This window comes from Hyla sarda, chromosome 5, assembly GCF_029499605.1.
Source record: "Hyla sarda isolate aHylSar1 chromosome 5, aHylSar1.hap1, whole genome shotgun sequence".
NCBI classification, from domain to species: Eukaryota; Metazoa; Chordata; class Amphibia; order Anura; family Hylidae; genus Hyla; species Hyla sarda.
Genome location: NC_079193.1, coordinates 358,152,973 through 358,174,572, shown reverse-complemented (window position 1 = coordinate 358,174,572; position 21,600 = coordinate 358,152,973). Strand labels below are relative to the sequence as shown.

The 21,600-nt window shown below is 49.5% G+C and overlaps 1 protein-coding gene across 1 annotated transcript in view; it reads left to right on the top strand.

Moving 5' to 3' along the window:
• Window positions 1-21,600, top strand: part of TBC1D31 (TBC1 domain family member 31) — an 88,651-nt gene that overhangs the window by 56,507 nt on the left and 10,544 nt on the right. The window contains exons 16-20 of the mRNA XM_056522717.1: window positions 7,573-7,725; window positions 8,004-8,232; window positions 8,502-8,636; window positions 15,980-16,174; window positions 17,331-17,484. Of these exons, the coding sequence (XP_056378692.1) occupies window positions 7,573-7,725; window positions 8,004-8,232; window positions 8,502-8,636; window positions 15,980-16,174; window positions 17,331-17,484 (866 nt within the window). The remainder of the gene's footprint in view (window positions 1-7,572; window positions 7,726-8,003; window positions 8,233-8,501; window positions 8,637-15,979; window positions 16,175-17,330; window positions 17,485-21,600) is intronic.

Genomic DNA, 21,600 nt, shown 5'->3' with positions numbered 1-21,600 from the left:
AGGAGGTGTGACACTATGGTAACAAAAAAAGTCGGCTCCTTCCAGCAGGATATACCCTCCTTCAGGCTCTGAGCTAATCAGTTTAAGCTTAGTGTCTGAAGGAGGTGGACATGGTCTGGATTTATCCAGACCAGGTCTTCTGATTTTTTGTTTTCCTAGTATAGGGACGTGTTAGTTTTTTATTCCCTTTTCTTTTCTGTTTTCAGGTGGGGACTCAGGGACTCCGGTTCCCTGTTTCCCCAGTGCGAGTAAGGGGGCACAGACATTGCGTAAATGCGCTGTTCACCCCCCCCTCGCCAACGGTCAGCGCTTGGGTTGGTACCTCATGGGTCCGTGTCTCCCTATTTACCTGCTCACCTCGCTCGCGCATAGCAGCCAGGCGTGATGCAGGTAACAAAGCTGACTGAAGACTTTATTAGGTAAGTTCTTCTGACTGAGGTAAGTACTTCTCCCCTTTTCTCCTTAGGTACGGATTTGCAACAGCTTTTCAGGACATGGACATGGCTCCTACAGGGGCTAAACTTTATTCTGGGGGAGCAGTGGCACCTTAGGGGGCATATATTCAGGGGCATTTTACACCTGTGTGTGTACGTGGCATGTTTTATATACATTTCACTGTGTGTGTGTTGGGGGATAGGACCGCAGCGCCTTATATGCGGCTGACAGCCGCGGCGCTTGTTCGGGCCGGGCGCTATGAGCGCCGGCTTACTTTCACTTTCGCCGGCAGTCTCTGCCGACGTATCGGCCGTCCGCTCTATTCCTCCGAGCGCATATGCGAATGACATGTGCGCTCGGGACAAGGAGCGGGCGCCATTACAGCTTCTTCCCCGGGCCGTTTTAACTCCGTCCACAGGGCGGTCATAGCTCTTCTGAGGCGCGAAGCAGCCTCCAATCAGCGCCGTGGGTGCGATTTTCTGGCATAGGGGGCCAATTAGTGAGTGCCTCTGCTTTAGGCACGCCCCCCTCTCCTATTGACTGGCCTGTTTTTCTCCCTCTAGCTGCACGGAGCTCTCTTCACTGCAGCTGCCAGGGGACACAGACTAGGGTGAGACAGTTTCTCTCTATTCTTATTCTCATAACGTCCGTACACAGAGCTATTCCCCCCCTCTAAGCAGAAGCCTGGAACTTCAGTGACTTACTTTCCCTGTAAGCACTGTAATACCAAGATGCTTGGCTCTTCCGAGCCCATTTGCCCTGCTCCACTGCTCCCCCAGACCCCCTGGTACCCCTTGATGCCCCTTCGGTCTCGGTGGATTCAGCCACTCCACCTGCCTGGATGTCTTCCCTAACCCAGTATATGGCTGACTTGACCCAAGTCTCCCGTTCGGTGGCTGAGGCCTCCCGGGAAGTGGCGTCTGCCTTGAAGGGGTCCTCCCTACACAGGGCCTCTGACAGTGCCCGCTCCTCGTCTCCCCATTCCTCACGCTCTCTCAAGCGTGCCAGGGGTGCCTCGTCTGACTCTTCCATTGAGTCTTCAGATAGACGTGAGCGTTCCCCTCGTGGGTCCCGCCCCCCCCTGTCACCTGGGCACAAACATCACTCTTCCAGAGGACATTCTCGGAGTCGCTGCTCTGCCATGCCAGAGCCGCGTACCCGTTCAGGGTGGCCCCCCCTCCAGGACTGCCTCTACTCGTTCACTTTCTCCTGGTGAACTGGTGGACGAGGCTTCCGAGCTGGCATCTGGCGCAGAGGACCACTCGGACTCAGTTGAAACTGTGAACTCATTGGTTGCGGCCATAAGAGACCCCTTTTACTTAAAGGACCCAGGATCTTCGGAGGTCACTCCAGGAGTATCCTTCAAAAGTGCTAAGCCAGCACCTCAAAGGTTCAGCTCTCACACTGACTTTGACGACATTCTGGAATCTGCGTGGAAACATCCAGAAAAGAGATTTCCGGGAAACAAGACGATTCAAGAACATTATCCATTTGACAAGGACTTTGTCCCTAAGGTGGTTTCCCCTCCCTCAGTGGATCCACCAATCTCCCGGATCTCAAAGGCGACTACACTGCCTCTGGCAGATGCCGTTGCCTTCAGGGATCCCACAAACAAGAAGGTGGAATCCTTAGCAAAGTTTTCTTCTGAAGCGGCTGGCTCTTCTCTTCTTCCCATCTTCGACATGGGTGTCCAAGGCCCTGTCGGAGTGGTGCCAAAAGCGCCATCAGGATGCTTTAGCGGGATCCCCCCCCAGAGGATCTATCTGCTCTGGCTCTCCAATGCTCTAAGGCTGCGGACTTTCTGTGCACAGCTTCCATGCAGTCAGCCCGTTGTTCTGCCTTTGCTGTGGGTCACCTAGCGGCTCTCCGCCGCTCTATGTGGCTTAAAGCTTGGAATGCGGATGCCGCTTCCAAATGGTCTCTCACTTAGCTTCCCTTTTCGGGTGGCCACCTTTTTGGCAAACGCCTTGATGAGATTATCTCTGAGGCGACGGCAGGTAAGAGTTCCTTGTTACCTCAAAATAAGGCTCGACCTGCTTCCCAAAGGAAGTCCTTTTCCTTTCGGCCCTTTCGGACCTCTGGCTCCAGTAGAGGGTCCGGGCAGGCGCCCTTGCGGGACAAGAAGGCTCCCTCGTTCTGGGCACGCCCGTCTTGGAAGTCAGACTCAAACCGGTCCGGCCGCTTTGTGCCCAAATTAGGCAACCGCAAACCCACTTCTGCATGAAGTGAGGCCTCCACCCGCGGTTTCTTCTCGGGTGGGAGGTCGTTTCTTGCTTTTTCGAGACATCTGGATTTCACAAATTCAGGACTCCTGGGTCAGAGACGTGGTGTCCAGTGGTTACCGAATTGAATTCGCCTCCCTTCCGAGGGATCGCTTTTTTCGCCCCCGGGCCCCCCGGTCTCCTTCTCTGGCGCAGCAATTTCGAGCGGCTCTCCAATCTCTGCCTCTCCAGGGGGTTATCGTTTCCGTTTCTCCAGGGGAGCGGTTTCAGGGTTTCTATTCAAATCTTTTTGTGGTCCCCAAGAAGGACGGTTCTGTGCGACCAATCTTAGACCTCAAGTGTCTCAACCGTCACCTTCTCATTCGCCACTTCCGAATGGAATCTCTCCGCTCTGTGGTGGCGTCCCTGGAACAGGGGGAGTTCCTTTCATCGGTGGACATCAAGGACGCCTACCTCCATGTGCCGATATTCCCAGGCCATCATCGGTACCTCCGCTTTGCGGTTCCAGAGGGGCACTTTCAATTCATAGCCCTTCCCTTCGGTCTAGCCACGGCTCCTCAGGTCTTTACAAAGATCCTTGCGCCGGTGATGGGCCTGTTACGGTCGAGGGGAATCTCAGTGATTCCCTATCTGGACGACCTTCTCATCAAGGCTCCAACCAGAGCCCAGACTCTAGAGAATCTGGACGTCACTCTCCACACTGACTCGCTTCGGGTGGATGGTCAACCAGGACAAGTCAGTCCTCCGTCCTACCCAGTCTCTGACCTTCCTGGGACTTCGATTCGACACGGCCTCTGCCCGAGTTTGTCTTCCGCCGGACAAATGTCTGGCGCTCCGGTCGGGGGTCCGCTCCCTTCGGACCCAGGTATCAGTCTCCATCCGCACTTGTATGGAGGTACTAGGTCGGATGGTGGCAACTATGGAGGCCGTACCTTTTGCTCAGTTTCATTACCGCCCCCTTCAGCTGGCGATTCTCTCCCGATGGAACAGGTCCCCCCTGTCCCTTGATCGTCAGATTGTTCTCCCTCGCAGGGTTCGGCCAGTCTCTGCTCTGGTGGCTCCGCTCCCCCCTTCTTCTCCAAGGGCGGTCGTTTCTTCCCCTTCACTGGCAGGTTGTTACAACGGATGCCAGCCTGTCGGGCTGGGGCGGCGTGTTCAGGGATTGGACGGTTCAGGGCCTCTGGTCCCCCCATGAGGCCCTTCTTCCGGTAAACATATTGGAATTACGGGCGATTCTTCTTTGTCTTCTTCATTTGGAGTCTTCAGTCCCATCCTGTCCGCGTTCAGTCAGACAACGCCACGGCCGCGGCGTACATAAATCGGCAGGTTGGCACTCGCAGCTCGGCAGCCATGGCCGAGGTGACCAAGATTCTCACCTGGGCGGAGAGCCAGGTTCCGGCCATTTCAGCGATTCACATTCCGGGGGTGCTCAACTGGGAAGCGGACTTCCTCAGTCGGTCCTCTCCCGACCCCGGCGAGTGGTCGCTTCATCCAGAGGTCTTCGCGCAGCTCTGCGACCTCTGGGGCATTCCGGACGTGGACCTCTTTGCGTCCCGGGAAGATCCTTCCTTTTGTGTCCAAGTCCCGGGACCCTGAGGCCCTGGCTGTGGACGCCCTAGTGATTCCTTGGGCGGGGTTTGCCCTACCCTGTCTGTTCCCTCCCCTTTTGCTCCTTCCCAGGGTTCTGAGGAAGCTCAAGGCAGAGGACATTCCCGCCATTCTGGCCCCGATGGTCGTGGTACGCCGACGTAGTCAGGCTCCTGGACGACGCTCCACTGCGCCTTCCGCTCCGCCCGGATCTGCTCTCTCAGGGTCCTCTTTGCCATCCCAATTTACAGTCGCTGCATTTGATGGCGTGGCGGTTGAGACCGCGGTTTTGTGGGCCCGCGGTTTCTCTTCCCAAGCTGGATGTAGTTCGGGCTGTTCGGTCTTATCTCTCCATCACTTCTTTGTTTCGTCAGTGTGATTCCTTTTTCGTTCTTACGAAAGGTCGTCGCAAGGGACAACCTGCTTCCAAGGCCACCATTTCTCTGTGGATTCGGTCCGCCATTTCGGAAGCCTATCGCTGTAAGGGGAAGATTCCTCCTTTCAGGGTTGTGGCTCATTCTACCCGTTCTGTTGGGGCATCCTGGGCTCTCCAGAATAGATCCTCGGCCTCGCAGATTTGCAAGGCGGCTACCTGGTCGTCTTTGCACACTTTCTCGAGGTTTTACCAAGTTCATACCTTCGCATCGGCTGATGCTAGTCTGGGTCTTAAAGTGTTGCAGGCGGCAGTGGCTCTACCGTCTGCCTGACTACTTATCTGCCCACCCAAGGGATGGCTTTGGTACGTCCCACGGTCTGTGTCCCCCAATGGAGCCGATAGAGAAAAGGAGATTTTTGTACACTTACCGGTAAAATCTCTTTCTTGAAGGATCCATTAGGGGACACAGCTCCCGCCCTTTTTGGGGTTCCTTTGGTTCTCTGTCCAAGGGTGTGTTCAGTTATGTTCTTTCTTCTGGTTCTCGGACAGTTTTGGGTTCTTCTTTGACCTGATGGTCTCCTCCTATTGCTCTGGAACTTAAACTGATTAGCTTAGAGCCTGAAGGCGGGTATATACTGCTGGGAGGAGCCAACTTTTTTTGTTACCATAGTGTCACACCTCCTAGAGACAGCAGCATACACCCACGGTCTGTGTCCCCCCAATGGATCCTTCGAGAAAGAGATTTTACCGGTAAGTGTAGAAAAATCTACTTTTTGCAAAATTTTTCCAATATTTATATTAAAAAATCTGGAATATACTGGAGCGCTACTAGTCAATGGCATGTCGCAGTGGTATCCTGTCACATTGTAAGATGGGAATACCCTCTGAAAGAAGCGCTCCAGGTTTTGTTTAGTTTTTGCCCATATCATGCACACTGACCATCACTAGCCCAATAGCACTATCTGATTTATTCAGAACTGGGTAACACCAGTAGATCAATACTAGTGAAAGAGGTGCTTAAATATATCTTTTAATCTTGTCTCTCTAAAAACTCAAACAATAATGTAGTGAGACTGAGTGAGGAGAGTATGCCATACAAAAAACAAAAATTGGTTAAAAAAGAGACCATATAGATTATCTGAATACCGGAGTTCCCAGGATGCGTCAAACGGGACTTCACGGTACATCAAGGTTATCCCAAATGGACAACCTTAACTTCCAACGCGTTTCTATTGTCTGTTATGACGACGTCCTCAGGGAAGTATTACAAACGGCAAGATAATCATGGATTACAGATATAAGATTATATCCCATGAACCAAGGGGTCTAATACTTATATGAGCCCCCACCCCCACCCCCAAAACAAAAAAAAACATATGGAAAGGAAACAGTGGTCCTATATATGCAGATATGTCTCGGTAGATTTAAACCGATAATGCGGTCAATATCAGTGTAGCAATAAACATCAAATGATACACATTAGTGCTGGGCGGTATGACCAAATCTGCGTATCACGGTATTTTTGTAACTTTCGGCGGTTCCACGGTATATAACTATTTCCTCCCCCCCCCCCCCAAATTAATTATCAGCCCAGCGCTGCGCTATTCTGCCCCCACCCCAACAAAAATTATCAGCCCAGCGCTGCCCCCATCAGGGTAAATACTCACATGTCACCCGCAGCCCTCCTCGTGCTGTTTGTTGCCAGCGCAGACACAAGGTAAACAAAATAAACTCACGCATGTTCCGACGTCGGCCTTACACTAGGGACGGGAACGTCGGACAGCCGTCAGCCTATCACCGGCCGCAGCGATGTTCCACCTCGGCCGCTGATAGGCTGAGCCCACTATCATGTAAGAAGCTCTGGGCAGCTTCTTACATGACATTGGGCTCAGCCTATCGGTGGCCGAGGCGGAACATCGCTGCGGCCGGTGATAGGCTGACTGCTCTCCGGCGTTCCATTCACTAGGAAGCAGATGAGGCCAGTACCGGACCAACGGGAGGTGAGTTAAAGTTTATTTTGTTTATTTTTTGCAGCCCGGGCATAGGGATACCACACAATATAGAGCAGTAGTCTTCAACCTGTCGACCTCCAGATATTGCAAAACTACCACTCTCAGCATGCCCGGACAGCCAACGGCTGTCCGGGCATGCTGAGAGTTGTAGTTTTGCAACATCTGGAGGTCAGCAGGTTGAAGACCCCTGGTATAGAGTGTCAGCGCCGGCGGCCGCAACAAACATGAGGATGAGGAGGGCAGCACATGCGGGTGACATATCAGTATTTACCCTGATGGGGATAGCGCTGGGCTGATAATTAATTGGGGGGCAGAACAGCGCTCGCGGGTGACTTGTGATTAGTTCCCTGATGTGGGGACGGTGCAGCACTGGGCTCATTCATTCATTCCCGAGGGGGAGGGGCCCAATCGGTATTGCTGTATGGGTTAAAATTCATATCGTGCAGCACAAAAATGTCGGTATTCGGTAAGAACCGGTATACCGCCCAGCCCTAATACACGTTAATATTTCTCTGAAAAACACACTTTGAGTTAGAAAATGCATCAAAAGTGCACATAATGTGAACTTATCCCATCCACATTATTAGTCTAATCAGTTCACCTTGGTGACCTCCGGTGCCAGCAGCCTAAATAGATTTCCAGGTACAGTGATGAGACTCCACCCCCTCTCTTTGCAAAGTCAGAGAATTTGTGCAAAACGTAGGCAGCATTAGAAAATGTCAGCGATTTAAATAGAATCAATATAGCTAAAATCCCATGCCTGCTGCATCAGCTAAAACAGGTAAGTACAAGGCATACACAAGAACCCTTTACATTGATCTCTAAAAATAGCCTATGCTGCACTATATAAGGAAAACAAAATTTCCAGACTGCTACTTTAAAATTCATAGTATAGTATTCATATGTATAGTTATTTTTTTTTTAATGTTGTCATCTGCAGACAAATGTCCCATGAAATGGAGGCCGAGGCTTTGAGACGTCGCGCCGATGATGAAGCCTGGTACCAGCAACAAGAGCTTCTCCGAGGAGCAGAACAGCAGAGGCGTCAGCTTCTTATCGAGGAGGAACAAAGGCTCCTGCAGCAAAGGCAAAGGTAAAGTGTCTGCAGTAACACCGACCCCAGTGTTTCCCAACCGCTGTGCCTCCAGCTGTTGGAAAACTACAACTCCCAGCATGCCCGGACAGCCAGCGGCTGTCCGGGCATGCTGGGAGTTGTTGTTTTGCAACAGCTGGAGGCACACTGATTTGGAAACACTGTGGTAGAGGTTGGACACTGCTAGTTTATTGGGGCCTTGCCTACCCCACCACCATGCAACAGGGACCCCAATAATAGAAATTATAAGTAAAAATGAATCCTTGGTTTTTTGCCAGGCTGGCAGCTGTAAAGCGAGAACTGAAACTGAAGGAACTTCAGCTCCTAGAGGCAGCGAGGAGACGTTTCATGAAATACCAGCAGGATCAGAGGAAAATCGAACTAAGACGCCTGGACGATGAGATCGAACGGAAGATGTGTATACGGGAAAGGGAGACAGCCACTGTGGTCCAAGATGTGGAGATCCGGCAGATGGAGCTGGAGGCTCAGAGACGCTTCTATGAACAGGTACGGCTGTGTGACCACAGTCGTCACTAGTTTGGGACTATTTTTGCTTTGTATTTAAAAAATAATAATAATATAAATAATAATAATTGGGACTTTTTTTGCTTTTGTATTAAAAAAAATAATAATAATAATAATAGGGACTATTTTTGCTTTGTATTTAAAAAAAATAAAATATAATAATAATTATAAAAAATCTATCATTATAATAATAATTAAAAAAATAATAATTTAATAAATAAAAAATAAATCTCATTAAAATTTGTGTGTAGCAATTGGCTAAAGAGCTGGAGGCCGAGAGGCAAGAAGTGAAAGGAGAACACGATGCAAACAGGAAGAAGGCCGACCTGGAAGAACAGATGTTCTGGAGGCTGATGGAAACGGAGGCTGATCTCAAAGACAAACAGGTTGGGAAAACAACTCTATAGTCTAAATATTAATGCAGCGAGTAAATGGTTAATTTTTTTTAGGCCGGGTTCACACTACAGTTTTTGTGGCATAATTCTAGGCACACGTTACACCCCAAAATACATGGTCAAAGATGTACATGTGCGTCATTGTTGTACACGTTTAAAATATACAGGGAAAAGGGTGAGATGTAATCCAAACATTGTGTCTCCAGCTGTTGCAAAACTACAACTCCCAGCATGCCCGGACAGCCAAAGGCTGTCCGGGCATGCTGGGAGTTGTAGTTTTGCAACAGCTGGAGACACAATGTTTGGAAAACACTGCCTTAAAGGGGTACTCCGGTGGAAAACCTTTTTTTCTTTCTTTTTTTTTTTTCAATCAACTGGTGCCAGAAAGTTAAAAAGATTTGTAAATTACTTCTATTAAAAAAAACTGTATCCTTCCTGTACTTCTTAGCAGCTGTATATTACAGAGAAAGTTCTTTTGTTTTTGGATTTCTTTTTTTTTTTTTCTGACCACAGTGCTCTCTGCTGACACTGCTGGCACGATAGGTTTGCTATCGAGATTTGCTCTTACTCTGGACAGTTCCTGATACGGGCAGAGGTGTCAGCAGAGACCACTGTGGTCAGACAGAAAATAAATCCAAAAACAAAAGAACTTTCTCTAGTATTCAGCAGTTAATAAGTACTGGAAGGATAAAGATTTTTTTTAAGCAGAAGTCATTTACAAATCTGTTTAACTTTCTGGCACCAGTTGATTAAAAAAAAAAATGTTTTCCACCGGAGTACCCCTTCAAAGGGAAAGTTTTCTTTTTCTTTTTGTTTATAAGTCAGATTGTTTTTATTCTAAAATACGTTTTACAAAAACAAACAAACCCCATAAAACATTGACGATCTACACTCACTGGAGAACCCCCTTTAAGGCCGCTTTCACACTAAAGGTATCATCTTGCTTTTTTACTGCCGTTATTATACAATAACGGATGAAAAAAACAAAAATGGATGACCATCATCCATAATTTTTTATGTTTTTTTTCTTAAAAAAAACTGACATTGTTCATCCGTTATTACCAGTTACATCTGGTTTTTTTTTATCAGGTTTTTAACCCTTTTTTTGTAAAGCTGTACTGAGCATGCTCAGTACAAAAAACGGATGTTAAAAAACCTGACAATAACTGATAAGTTTTTTTTGAACATCCAGTTCCCATAGACTTCAATATAAAATTTTCTCTATCGGCTCCATTGGGGGACACAGACCGTGGGTGTATGCTGCTGTCTCTAGGAGGTGTGACACTATGGTAATAAAAAAAAGTCGGCTCCTCCCAGCAGGATATACCCGCCTTCAGGCTCTGAGCTAGTCCATTTAAGCTTAGTGTCTGAGGAGGTGGACATGGTCTGGAATTCTCCAGACCAGGTCTTCTGATTTTTTTGTTTTCCTAGTATAGGGACGTGTTAGTTTTTTATTCCTTTTTCTTTTCTGTCTTCAGGTGGGGACTCTGACTCCGGTTCCCTGTTTCCCCATTGCGAGTAAGGGGGCACAGACATTGCGTATATGCGCTGTTCACCCCCCCTCGCCAACGGTCAGCGCTTGGGTTGGTACCTCATGGGTTCGGGTCCCCCTATTTCCCTGCTCGCCTACCTCGCGCATAGCAGCTAGGCGTGATTCAGGTAACTAAAGCTGACTGAAGACTTCACTGAAGACTCCATTAGGTAAGTTCTTCTGACTGAGGTAAGTACTTTCCCCCCCTTTTCTCCTTAGGTACGGACTCGCAACCTCTGGAGACCCCCTGTTTTTTGCCCACCTTTAGGGTTATGGGGCTGGCTTATACAGGGGCTGGATTTTTTATTCTGGGAGCAGGGGCATTTCAGGGGGCATGTGGAGCAGTGGCATTTCTGGGGGCATGTAATTTTATGGGACACTTCACTGTATGTGTGTGTGCTTTTCACTGTATGTGTGTGTGTGTGTGTGTACGTGCAGCGCCTTATATGCGTCTGTCAGCCGCGGCGCCGGTACGGGCCTGGCGCTCTCAGCGCCGGCTTACTTTCTCATTCTCCGCCAACGCCTTCTATGCGGCTGGCAGCCGCGGCGCTGGTTCGGGCCGGACACTCTCAGCCCCGGCTCATTTTCTCTTCTCACGCAGCGCCTTATATGCGGCTGACAGCCGCGGCGCTAGTACGGGCCTGGCGCTCTCGGCGCTGGCTTACTTTCATTTTCTCCGGCAGTCTCTGCCAGCATACAGGCCGCCCGCTCTGTTCCCCCGAGCACATATGCGGCTGACATGTGCGCTCGGGACAAGGAGCGGGCACCATTATTGCTTCTTCTCGGCAGTTCATAGCTCCGCCCACAGCATGGTCGGAGCTCTTCAGAGGCGCGAAGTAGCCTCCAATCAGCGCCGTGGGCGCGAATTTCAGTTAGGAGGGACCTATTAGTTAGTGCCTCTGCTCCAGGCACGCCCCTCTCTCCCTATTGGCTGACACTCTAGCTGCACGGAGCTGAGTTCTCCTCTCTGCAGCTGCCTAGGGTCACAGACTAGGGTGAGAAAGTCCCTGTCTTTTTTTCTCATTATGTCAGTACCCAGGGCTTTCCTCCCTCTAAAATAATATCCTGGAACGTCAGTGATTTATTTTGCCCGTAGGCACTGTAATAAAAAGATGCCTGGCTCTGCTAAGCCCACTTGACCTGCCTGCTCCACTGCTCTCCCAGACCCCCTAGTACCCCCTGGTACCCTTTCGGTTCCGGTGGATTCAGCCGCTCCACCAGCCTGGGTTTCTTCCCTGACCCGGTATATGGCTGACTTGACCCAAGTCTCCCGTTCGGTGGCTGAGGCCTCCCGGGAAGTGGTGTCCGCCTTGAAGGGGTCTACCCTGCGCAGGGCCTCTGAGAGGGCCCGCTACTCGTCTCCACATACTTTACGCTCTCACAAGAGTACTAGGGGTGCCTCGTCTGACTCTTCTATTGAGTCTTCAGATAGACGTGAGCGTTCCCCTCGTGGGTCCCGCCCCCAACTCCCCTCCCCCCGTCATCTGGGCACAAACGTCGCTCCTCCAGAGGACGTTCTCAAGTCGCCAGAGCCGTGTACCCGATCAGGGTCGCCCTTCTCCAGGACTGCCTCTACTCATTCACATTCCCCTGGTGATCTGGTGGACGAGGTTTCCGAGCCGGCATCTGACTCAGAGGACCGCTCGGACTCAATTGCAACGGTGTACTCATTGGTGACAGCCATAAGAGACACCTTTCACTTGGAGGACCCAGGATCTTCGGATGTCAATCCAGGAGTATCCTTTCATCGTGTTAAGCCAGCACCTCAAAGGTTCAGCTCTCACGCTGACCTTGACGACATTCTGGAATCTGCATGGAAACATCCAGACAAGAGGTTCCCGGGAATCAAGACGATTCAAGACAGTTATCCATTTGACAAGGACTATGTCACTAAGGTGGTTTCCCCTCCCTCAGTGGATCCACCAATCTCCCGGATCTCTAAGGCGACTACACTGCCTTGGGCAGATGCCGCTGCCTTCAAGAAAGTAGAATCCTTAGCGACGTTTGCTTCTGACACAGCTGGCTCTTCTCTTCTTCCCATCTTCGCCTCGACACGGGTGTCCAAGGCCCTGTCGGAGTGGTGCCAAGAGCTCCACCAGGATATCTTAGCGGTATCCCCTCCAGAGGATCTATCTGCTCTGGCTCTCCAATGCTCTAAAGCTGCGGATCTCCTGTGCACAGCTTCCATGCAGTCAGCCCGTTGTTCTGCCTTTGCTATGGGTCACCTAGCGGTTCTCCGCCGCTCTATGTGGCATAACGCTCGGAATGCGGATGCCGCTTCCAAAAGGTCTCTCCTGAGTTTCCCTTTACGGGTGGCCGCCTTTTTGCCAAATGCCTTGATGAGATTATCTCTGAGGCAACGGGAGGTAAGAGTTCCTTGTTACCTCAAAATGAGGCTTGCCCTACTTCCCAAAGGAAGTCCTTTTCCTTTCGGACCTCTGGCTCAGGCAGAGGGTCCGGGCAGGCGCCCTCGCGGGACAAGAAGGTTCCCTCGTTCCGGGCACGCCCGTCTTGGAGTCGGACTCCAACCGGTCCGGCCGTTTTGCGCCCAATTCAGGCAACCGCAAACCCACTTCTGCATGAAGTGAGGCCCCCACCCGCGGTTTCTTTTCGGGTGGGAGGTCGTCTCTTGCTTTTTCGAGACATCTGGACTTCACACATTCAGGACGTGGTGTCCAGTGGTTACCGAATCGAATTCGCCTCCCTTCCAAGGGATCGCTTTTTTCGCTCCCGGGCCCCCCGGTCTCCTCCTCTGGCGAAGCAATTTCGAGCGGCTCTCCAGTCTCTGCTTCTCCAGGGGGTTATCGTTCCCATTTCTCCAGGGGAACTGTTTCGGGGTTTCTATTCAAATCTTTTTGTGGTCCCCAAGAAGGACGGTTCTGTGCGACCAATCTTAGACCTCAAGCGTCTCAACGGTCACCTTCTCATCCGCCACTTCTGAATGGAATCTCCCCGTTCGGTGGTGGACGCCTACCTCCATGTGCCGATATTCCCAGGCCATCATCGGTACCTCCGCTTTGCGGTTCCGGAGGGGCACTTTCAATTCGTAGCCCTCCCCTTCGGACTAGCCACTGCTCCTCGGGTCTTTACAAAGATCCTTGCGCCAGTAATGGGCCTGTTACGGTCGAGGGGAATCTCAGTGATACCCTATCTGGACGACCTTCTCATCAAGGCTCCAACCAGAGCCCAGACTCTAGAGAATCTGGACGTCACTCTCCACACTCTGACTCGCTTCGGGTGGATGGCCAACCAGGACAAGTCAGTTCTCCGTCCTACCCAGTCTCTACCTGGGACTTCGATTCGGCCTCTGCCCGAATTTGTCTTCCGCCGGACAAACGTCTGGCGCTCCGGTCGGGGGTCCGCTCCCTTCGGACCCAGGTATCAGTCTCCATCCGCACTTGTATGGAGGTACTAGGTCGGATGGTGGCAACTATGGAGGCTGTACCCTTTGCCCAGTTTCATTACCGTCCCCTTCAACTGGCGATTCTCTTCCGATGGAGCAGGTCCCCCCTGTCCCTCGATCGTCAGATTGGTCTCCCTCGCAGGATCCGTCAGTCTCTGCTCTGGTGGCTCCGCTCCCCCCTTCTTCTCCAAGGGCGGTCGTTTCTTCCCCTTCACTGGCAGGTTGTTACAACGGATGCCAGCCCGTCGGGCTGGGGCGGCGTGTTCAGCGATTGGACAGTTCAGGGGCTCTGTTCCCCCCAGGAGGCCCTTCTTCCGATAAACATATTGGGATTACGGGCGATTCTTCTTGTCTTCTTCATTGGGAGTTCCGTCTCCAGTCCCGTCCTGTCCGCGTTTAGTCGGACAACGCCTCGGCCGTGGCGTACGTAGATCGGCAGGGCGGCACTCGCAGCTCGGCAGCCATGGCCGAGGTGACCATGATTCTCCCCTGGGCGGAGAGCAAGGTTCCAGCCATTTCGGTGATTCATATTCCGGGGGTGCTCAATTGGGAAGCGGACTTCCTCAGTCGGTCCTCATCCGACCCCGGCGAGTGGTCTCTTCATCCGGAGGTCTTCGCGCAACTCCGCGACCTCTGGGGCATTCCGGACGTGGACCTCTTTGTGTCCCGGCACAATCGGAAGATCCTTCCTTTTGTGTCCAAGTCCCGGGACCCTCAAGCCCTGGCCGCTCTCTGAGTCCTCTTTGCCACCCCAATTTACAGTCGCTGCATTTGATGGCGTGGCGGTTGAGACCGCGATTTTGAGGGCCCGCGGGTTCTCTTCCCAAGTCATTCACACCATGCTCAGGGCTCGTAAGCCCTCCTCCGCAAGAATTTACAACCGTACTTAGCGGTCTTATTTTCGTTGGTGTGAAGCTCAGGACTTCTCCCCGGTACCCTTCTCGGTTCCCCGTCTTCTCTCCTTTTTGCAGTCGGGGTTGGAACTGGGGTTGTCTCTCAGTTCACTTAAAGGTCAGGCTTCAGCCCTTGCTGTTCTTTTCCAGCGGCCCCTGGCTTCTAATTCTCATGTCCGGACCTTTCTTCAAGGAGTGCCGCATGCTGTTCCTCCTTATCGGTCACCCTCTCCCCCTTGGGACTTAAATTTGGTTCTGTGTACCCTCCAGGGTGCACCCTTTGAGCCCCTTAGAGAGGTGTCTCTCCGCCTTCATTCTGGGAAAGTGACGTTTCATGTTGCTATCACCTCCATCCGGAGGGTGTCGGAATTAGCAGCTTCTTCCTGCCTTTCTCCGTTTCTGATGATCCATCAGGACAAGGTTGTTTTCCGGCTGGATCCTTCCTTTTTGCTAAGGTGGTCTCGGCTTTTCATCTCAATGTGGACATTGTCTTCCCGTCCTTTTGTCCTGCTCCTTCTCATCCTAAGGAGCGCTTACTACACAAGCTGGATGTAGTTCGGGCTGTTCGGTCTTATCTCTCTATCACTTCTTCGTTTCGTCAGTGTGATTCCTTTTTCGTCCTTACGAAAGGTCGTCGCAAGGGACAACCTGCTTCCCAGGCCACCAATTCTCGGTGGATTTGGTCCGCCATTTCAGAAGCCTATCGCTGTAAGGGGAAGATTCCTCCTTTCAGAGTTGTGGCTCATTCTGCCCATTCTGTTGGGGCATCCTAAGCTCTCCAGAATAGTGCCTCGGCCTCGCAGATTTGCAAGGCGGCTACCTGGTCGTCTTTGCACACGTTCTCAAGTTTCTACTGAGTTCATACCTTCGCATCGGCTGATGCTAGTCTGGGCTGTACAGTGTTGCAGGCGGCAGTGGAACGGCCTGACTGCTTATCTGCCCACCCAAGGGACGGCTTTGGTATGTCCCACGGTCTGTGTCCCCCAATGGAGCCGATAGAGAAAAGGAGATTTTTGTACACTTACCGTAAAATCTCTTTCTCGAAGGATCCATTGGGGGACACAGCTCCCGCCCTTTTTGGGGTTTCCCTTGGTTCTCTGTCCGAGGGTGTGTTCAGTTATGTTTTTTCTTCTGGTTCTCGGACAGTTTTGGGGGTTTTTCTTTGACCTGATGGTCTCCTCCTATTGCTCTGGAACTTAAACTGACTAGCTCAGAGCCTGAAGGCTGGTATATCCTGCTGGGAGGAGCCGACTTTTTTTATTACCATATTGTCACACCTCCTAGAGACAGCAGCATACACCCACGGTCTGTGTCCCCCAATGGATCCTTCGAGAAAGAGATTTTACGGTAAGTGTACAAAAATCTCCTTTTTTTTAAAATTATATATATATATTTTTTTTGCCATTTTACTACATATTGGGGTAAAAATTACTTCTACAGATTGATTATAAGTATTTCTAGTACTTTTCACAGGGCATGCACTTTTTTTTTTTTGTCTTTTCCACAGTTGCTGGAAGAGAGTTTGGCCAAAGCCGACCGGTTATGTTCAGAGACTGAGTGGAAGCTCCAGGCTCTTCAGAAACAGAAGCAGGATGACGTGCATCGTGGGAAACATTATGAAGACGTGGCCAAGTTAGCGGAGAGCATCAAGGAGCAGGAGAAGCAGTTGTGCGATGTCCTAAAGGAACTGGAGGAGAGAAAGGCAAGGGAAATAAGCGATTGTAACCCCCTGTCCATATACTGCTATATCAGAGATATCCAGTGTTCTCCTATTATAAATGTCATCATTACCAATATTCTATACATTCCTACATGGAGGGCCCTATTACAGCGAGTTGACGGAGGAGCGTACATGCTGTAATAGGATTTCTTCATGTTCAGGCTGTCACAGGACTCTTTGTTCCCTGCCCACCCCCCCAACCTACATTTTCATCATGGTGCTCTCCTTGGTGCTGTCATTGCACCCAAAAAATCAGGGACCAGACAGCTACCAGAAGCGACGTTTTAAACCCTTTAGATCCACGTTTCCCAACCAGAGTGCTTACAGCTGTTGCAAAACTACAATTCCCAGCATGCCCATGGGCATGCTGGGAGTTGTTGTTTTGCAATAGCTGGAAGCACCCTGGTTGGAACCCACAAGATCATTGTTCCATGTAACGATGCTGATTCTTTAAAGGGTACTCAAGAGGAAACAAAATGTTTTTTAAATAAACTGGTGTCAGAAAGTTTATACAGATTTGTAAATGACTTCTATGTAAAAATCTTTTAATAGGCCGCATTATATAAAGCCTTAAAGGGGTACTCCGGTGGAAAACAATTATTATTTATTTTATTTTTTTTAAATCAACTGGTGCCGTAAAATTCAACAGATTTGCAGATTACTTCTATTTAAAAATATGAATCCTTCCAGAACTTATCAGCTGCTGTATACTACATAGGAAGTTCTTTTATTTTTGAATTTCTTTTCTGTCTGACCACAGTGCTCTCTGCTGACACCTCTGTCTATGTCAGGAACTGTCCAGAGCAGGATAGGTTTGCTATGGGGATTTTCTCCTGCTCTAGACAGTTCCTAACACGGACAGAGGTGTCAGCAGAGAGCACTGTGGTCAGACAGAAAGGAAATTCAAAAATAAAAGAACTTCCTCTGGAGCATACAGCAGCTGATAAGTACTGGAAGGATTAAGATTTTTTTAATAAAAGTAATTTACAAATCTGTTTAACTTTCTGGCACCAGTTGATTTAAAAAAACAGTTTTCCACCGGAGTACCCCTTTAATATATATTTATGTATTGATCTGGTATATTTTGCTTTCACCATTGAAAGAGAAGGCATTTCTATATTGTGATGTTTATTCTCAGTGGGCAGAAGTATCGAGCAGACGGTCACAGCTGGAAACTGAGCAGCTCTCACAATCCGCATTAGATGCAGAAAGGAGGAAGTTTTTACATAAAGGCCTAGTGCAAGAGGTGCAGCCAGAGGACGTCCTGCCGGAGACCGAGAGTGAATATTCTGGTCTGTATACACAGTGTTTTAGGTTTGCTTGCTAAAAAGTTCTCTCTGATCTTAAAGGGGTACTCCGGTGGAAAAACATTTTTTACTAAATCAACTGGTGCCAGAAAGTTAGAGATTTGTAAATCACTTCTATTAAAAAATCTTTACCCTTCCAGTACTTTATAGCAGCTGTATACAGAGGAAATTCTTTACTTTTTGAATTTGTTTTTTGTCTTGTCCACAGTGCTCTCTGCTGACACCTGATGCCTGTATCAGGAACTGTCCAGAGCAGCACAGGTTTGCTATGGGGGTTTTCTCCTGCTCTGGACAGTTCCTGATACAGGCATAAGGTGTAAGCAGAGAGCACTGTGGAAAAGACAAAAAACTAATTCAAAAAGAAAATAATTTCCTCTGTAGCATACAGCTGCTAAAAAGTACTGGAAGGGCAAAGATTTTTTAATAGAAGTCATTTACAAATCTGTTTAACTTTCTGGCACCAGTTGATTTAAAAAAAAAAAAAAATTTCCACCGGAGTACCCCTTTAAAGTGTATCTCTTAAGTTTTATAAAAACTGATTATAGTGCTGCACTGTGCCCAAAAATAATTTTTCTAAATTGCTTTTATTTCGGGTTTTGAGTCAGAATAGCTTCACCGAGCGCCTGTTCTCCCCGTTCGCCGCCGTGTGTAACTTCCCACTTTATGTCCAAAGCATCTGTAGTCAGCATAAGACCCAATTCTGTAGCTTCACGTTATGCTGGTTCTTGCGCTGGCTACAGGTTCTAATGCACAATTAAAAGCGATTGGGGAACAGAGAACGGCCACTCGGTGGAGGTAATCCAGCACCAAAATCAAAATAAAAGCACGAAAAATGATTGTGCACAGTGCTGAACCATAAGCATTTTCCAGAAAAGTGCCCACAATGTTGAATGTACACTGCAAAACCTAAAACCAGCCATAACTTGATAATTTGGGTTGTCCAGCAATAGAAAAAAGAAAAAAAAATTCTTGTTACAGCACCACATCTGTCCATGGGTTGTGTCTGGTATTACAGTTTGGCTCTGAAGTAAATGGAGCTCATCTGCAATCCCAGACATGGCCAATGAACAAAGACCTAGGACAGCCTTTCTTTCACTGTCAGCCAGTTCACCCACACTAAACCAATACACTGCCATGACTAAGGGCCTTGTCACCCGAAACGCGTAGGCTTACGCTCTGTTCTGTTCATGTATCAGCTTTTATGCCAATAAACCATATTGCAACGGACATTGTGTGCTGGACGTTCTACCTTGTAAACCAATACACTGGGTTGTAGTGTGGATGAACAGGAGTCCATACAGGGGTCACTTACTTTTTTTTCGTCCACTGGCCGGCGAGTTATGCCCCTGTAAAGTTCCTTTCTTTGGTCTATGACTCGCGCTTTCAAGGTGGGTCCTCCGCCGGCCGTCTGCCTCCCGCACTGAAGTTTCTTAGCCCGCCCCCGTTGTTTGCATATTCATTATCTTCATCTCCACGCCCTAGTGATGTGGAGTCACATGTCTCCTGAGTGCAGTGCTCTGTCTGCAGAGCGCATGAAGATTTTACCCAGCTCTCACATCCTGATGACGCCAGAGCTCTGTGTACTGTTCTCGCTCTGCGTAGTGCCGCTGCACGTGCATCGGTTCCATTCACAGCATTCAGCAGCTGGGTAAAATCTTCATGCGCATGCGCTCTGTAGACAGAGCACTGCGCTCAGGGGACATGTGACTCCACATCACTAGGAGGTGGAGTTGAAGATAATGAATATGCAAACAACGGGGATGGGCTAAGAAACTTCAGTGCGGGAGGTAGACTGCCGGCGGGGGACCCACCTTGAAAGCGCGAGTCATACACCAAAGAAAGGAACTTTATAGGGGCATAACTTGGCGGCCAGTGGACGAAAATAAGTGACCCCTGTATGGACTCCTTTTCACCCACACTACAAACCAATGTATTGTGTTTAGTGTGGGTGAACTGTCTGACAGTTTTCCTTTAGGGCTGCTGTTCATTAAAGGGGTACTACGCTGCTAGACATCTTATCCCGTATACCAGCAGCGGGACCCCCATGACCTCCCGCAGCACCCGGCGTTCTAAACAAACACCGGGTCCTTGTGATCGTGATGTCACAGCTACGCCCCCTCCATTAATGTCTATGGGACACCTCCGGCCGACACGCCCCCTCCATTAATGTCTATGGGACCCCTCAGTCCGACACGCCCCCTCCCTTAGACATGAATGGAGGGGGGCGTCACGAGGGGGGCCACAAAATGTTCAGAACGCTGGAGCACTGGAGTATCCATTTAAATCCTCACACTGTAGAGCTCTGTGCGCTACATATATGTAGTGTATGTATAAGTGTGTAGAGATATATATATATATATATATATATATATATATACAGTTCAACAAAAAGGACCGCACTCCCGGGTTGTCCACGGGTGCAAGCTGGTCGGGCCCAGGTCAAGAGCCCCCACAAACAGGCAGCAAAGCAAAACAGCAGCACTCCGATTTAGATGAAAGCGTGTCAGGCTTTATTCATCAGATGCCACGACGTTTCAACCGTCTCTCATGGTCTTTGTCAAGCAAATAACATGTGCAAGTGCTTACAATATATAGGGGTGAAACATGTGCAATAGTTTTGCATAATTAATTAGGTTACAATATCAAAACAGTGTAAAATACCGTGATCACAAATAATCATAAAACAATATTAAAACATAGTGAATAAAATTCATGTTTAGTCGCCATAAGGGCGATTTAACTTACCCGTAATGGGGGTGGTCCGGGCCATCCATCCTTCCTTCCTGTAGTGTCCGGGGGCGTTCCGGGTGGAGGGTGAACCGGTCCGGGCTGTCCTTCTTCTCTGGCGGTCATCTTCTCTACTCCGGGCAGGCTCCGGCCTAGTACACTGCATAGACGCCGCTGCGCCGTGACGTCAGGTGCGTCGCTGCGTACGGGCGTCACTGAGCAGCGGCGTCTATGCAGCGTTACTAGGCCGGAGCCTGCCCGGAGTGGAGAAGATGACCGCCGGAGAAGAAGGACAGCGCGGACCGTTTCAATCTTCACCCGGAACGCCCCGGACACTACAGGAAGGAAGGATGGCCCGGACCACCCTGACAGGTAGGGAGAGAGAAGCGGGTGGCGGCGGCGGCCTATGGCCCCGCAAAAGCCACTGCAGATCATTGATTTAAAGCGCCCACTTTAAATCAATGATCTGCAGCGGTGTCGCAGGGGGTTAAATAGCCGATAACTTATACTGGAATATCGGTATAAGTTATCGGCTATCGGCCCTAACCTGCACCGATTATCGGTATCGGTAATAAATATATATATATATATACACAAGAAAAAAGAAAGATAGCCAGCACAACAGCCTAATACACGGATGCACACTGCCATGGCATCAGAGTATACAAAAAAAGAGGATTGCAGCAGCACACATTGGTCAAAAAAATTGAGGCTCTTAGCGCACTTTTTGATCAAAACGTGTCCCCCATCCACCACGGGGAGGTGGCCTCATTTAGGATGGGAACCTAGCACAAATTCTGAACCTAATACTCAACTATCCACTCACCTCTGCTGGGCATATAGCCTCTGACTGGGTGACATGCTGGATCCATTTAAAACTCCACCTGTGAGAGTTTTAAATGGATCCAGCATGTCACCCAGTCAGAGGCTATATGCCCAGCAGAGGTGAGTGGATAGTTGAGTGTTAGGCTCAGAATTTGTGCTAGGTTCCCATCCTAAATGAGGCCACCTCCCCGTGGTGGATGGGGGACACGTTTTGATCAAAAAGTGCGCTAAGAGCCTCAATTTTTTTGACCAATGTGTGCTGCTGCAATCCTCTTTTTTTGTATATATATATACATATACATACACACACACACTTTTTTTTTTTTCTTGATCACTTCATTGGGGGCCACAAGAAAGATTTTACAGTCTCTTCATTTGGAGGCATAGCTAAAACACGGTTCCTGTGTTCCCCAATGAAGTTCCTTCTGTGTGTATAATAACTATATATTTCTCGGTCGCTCTTCATTGTGGGACACCTTACTGATGGGTATATGCTCTTGCCACTATGAGGCGCTGACACTAGAAAGAAAAAAAGTCGGCTCCTCCCTG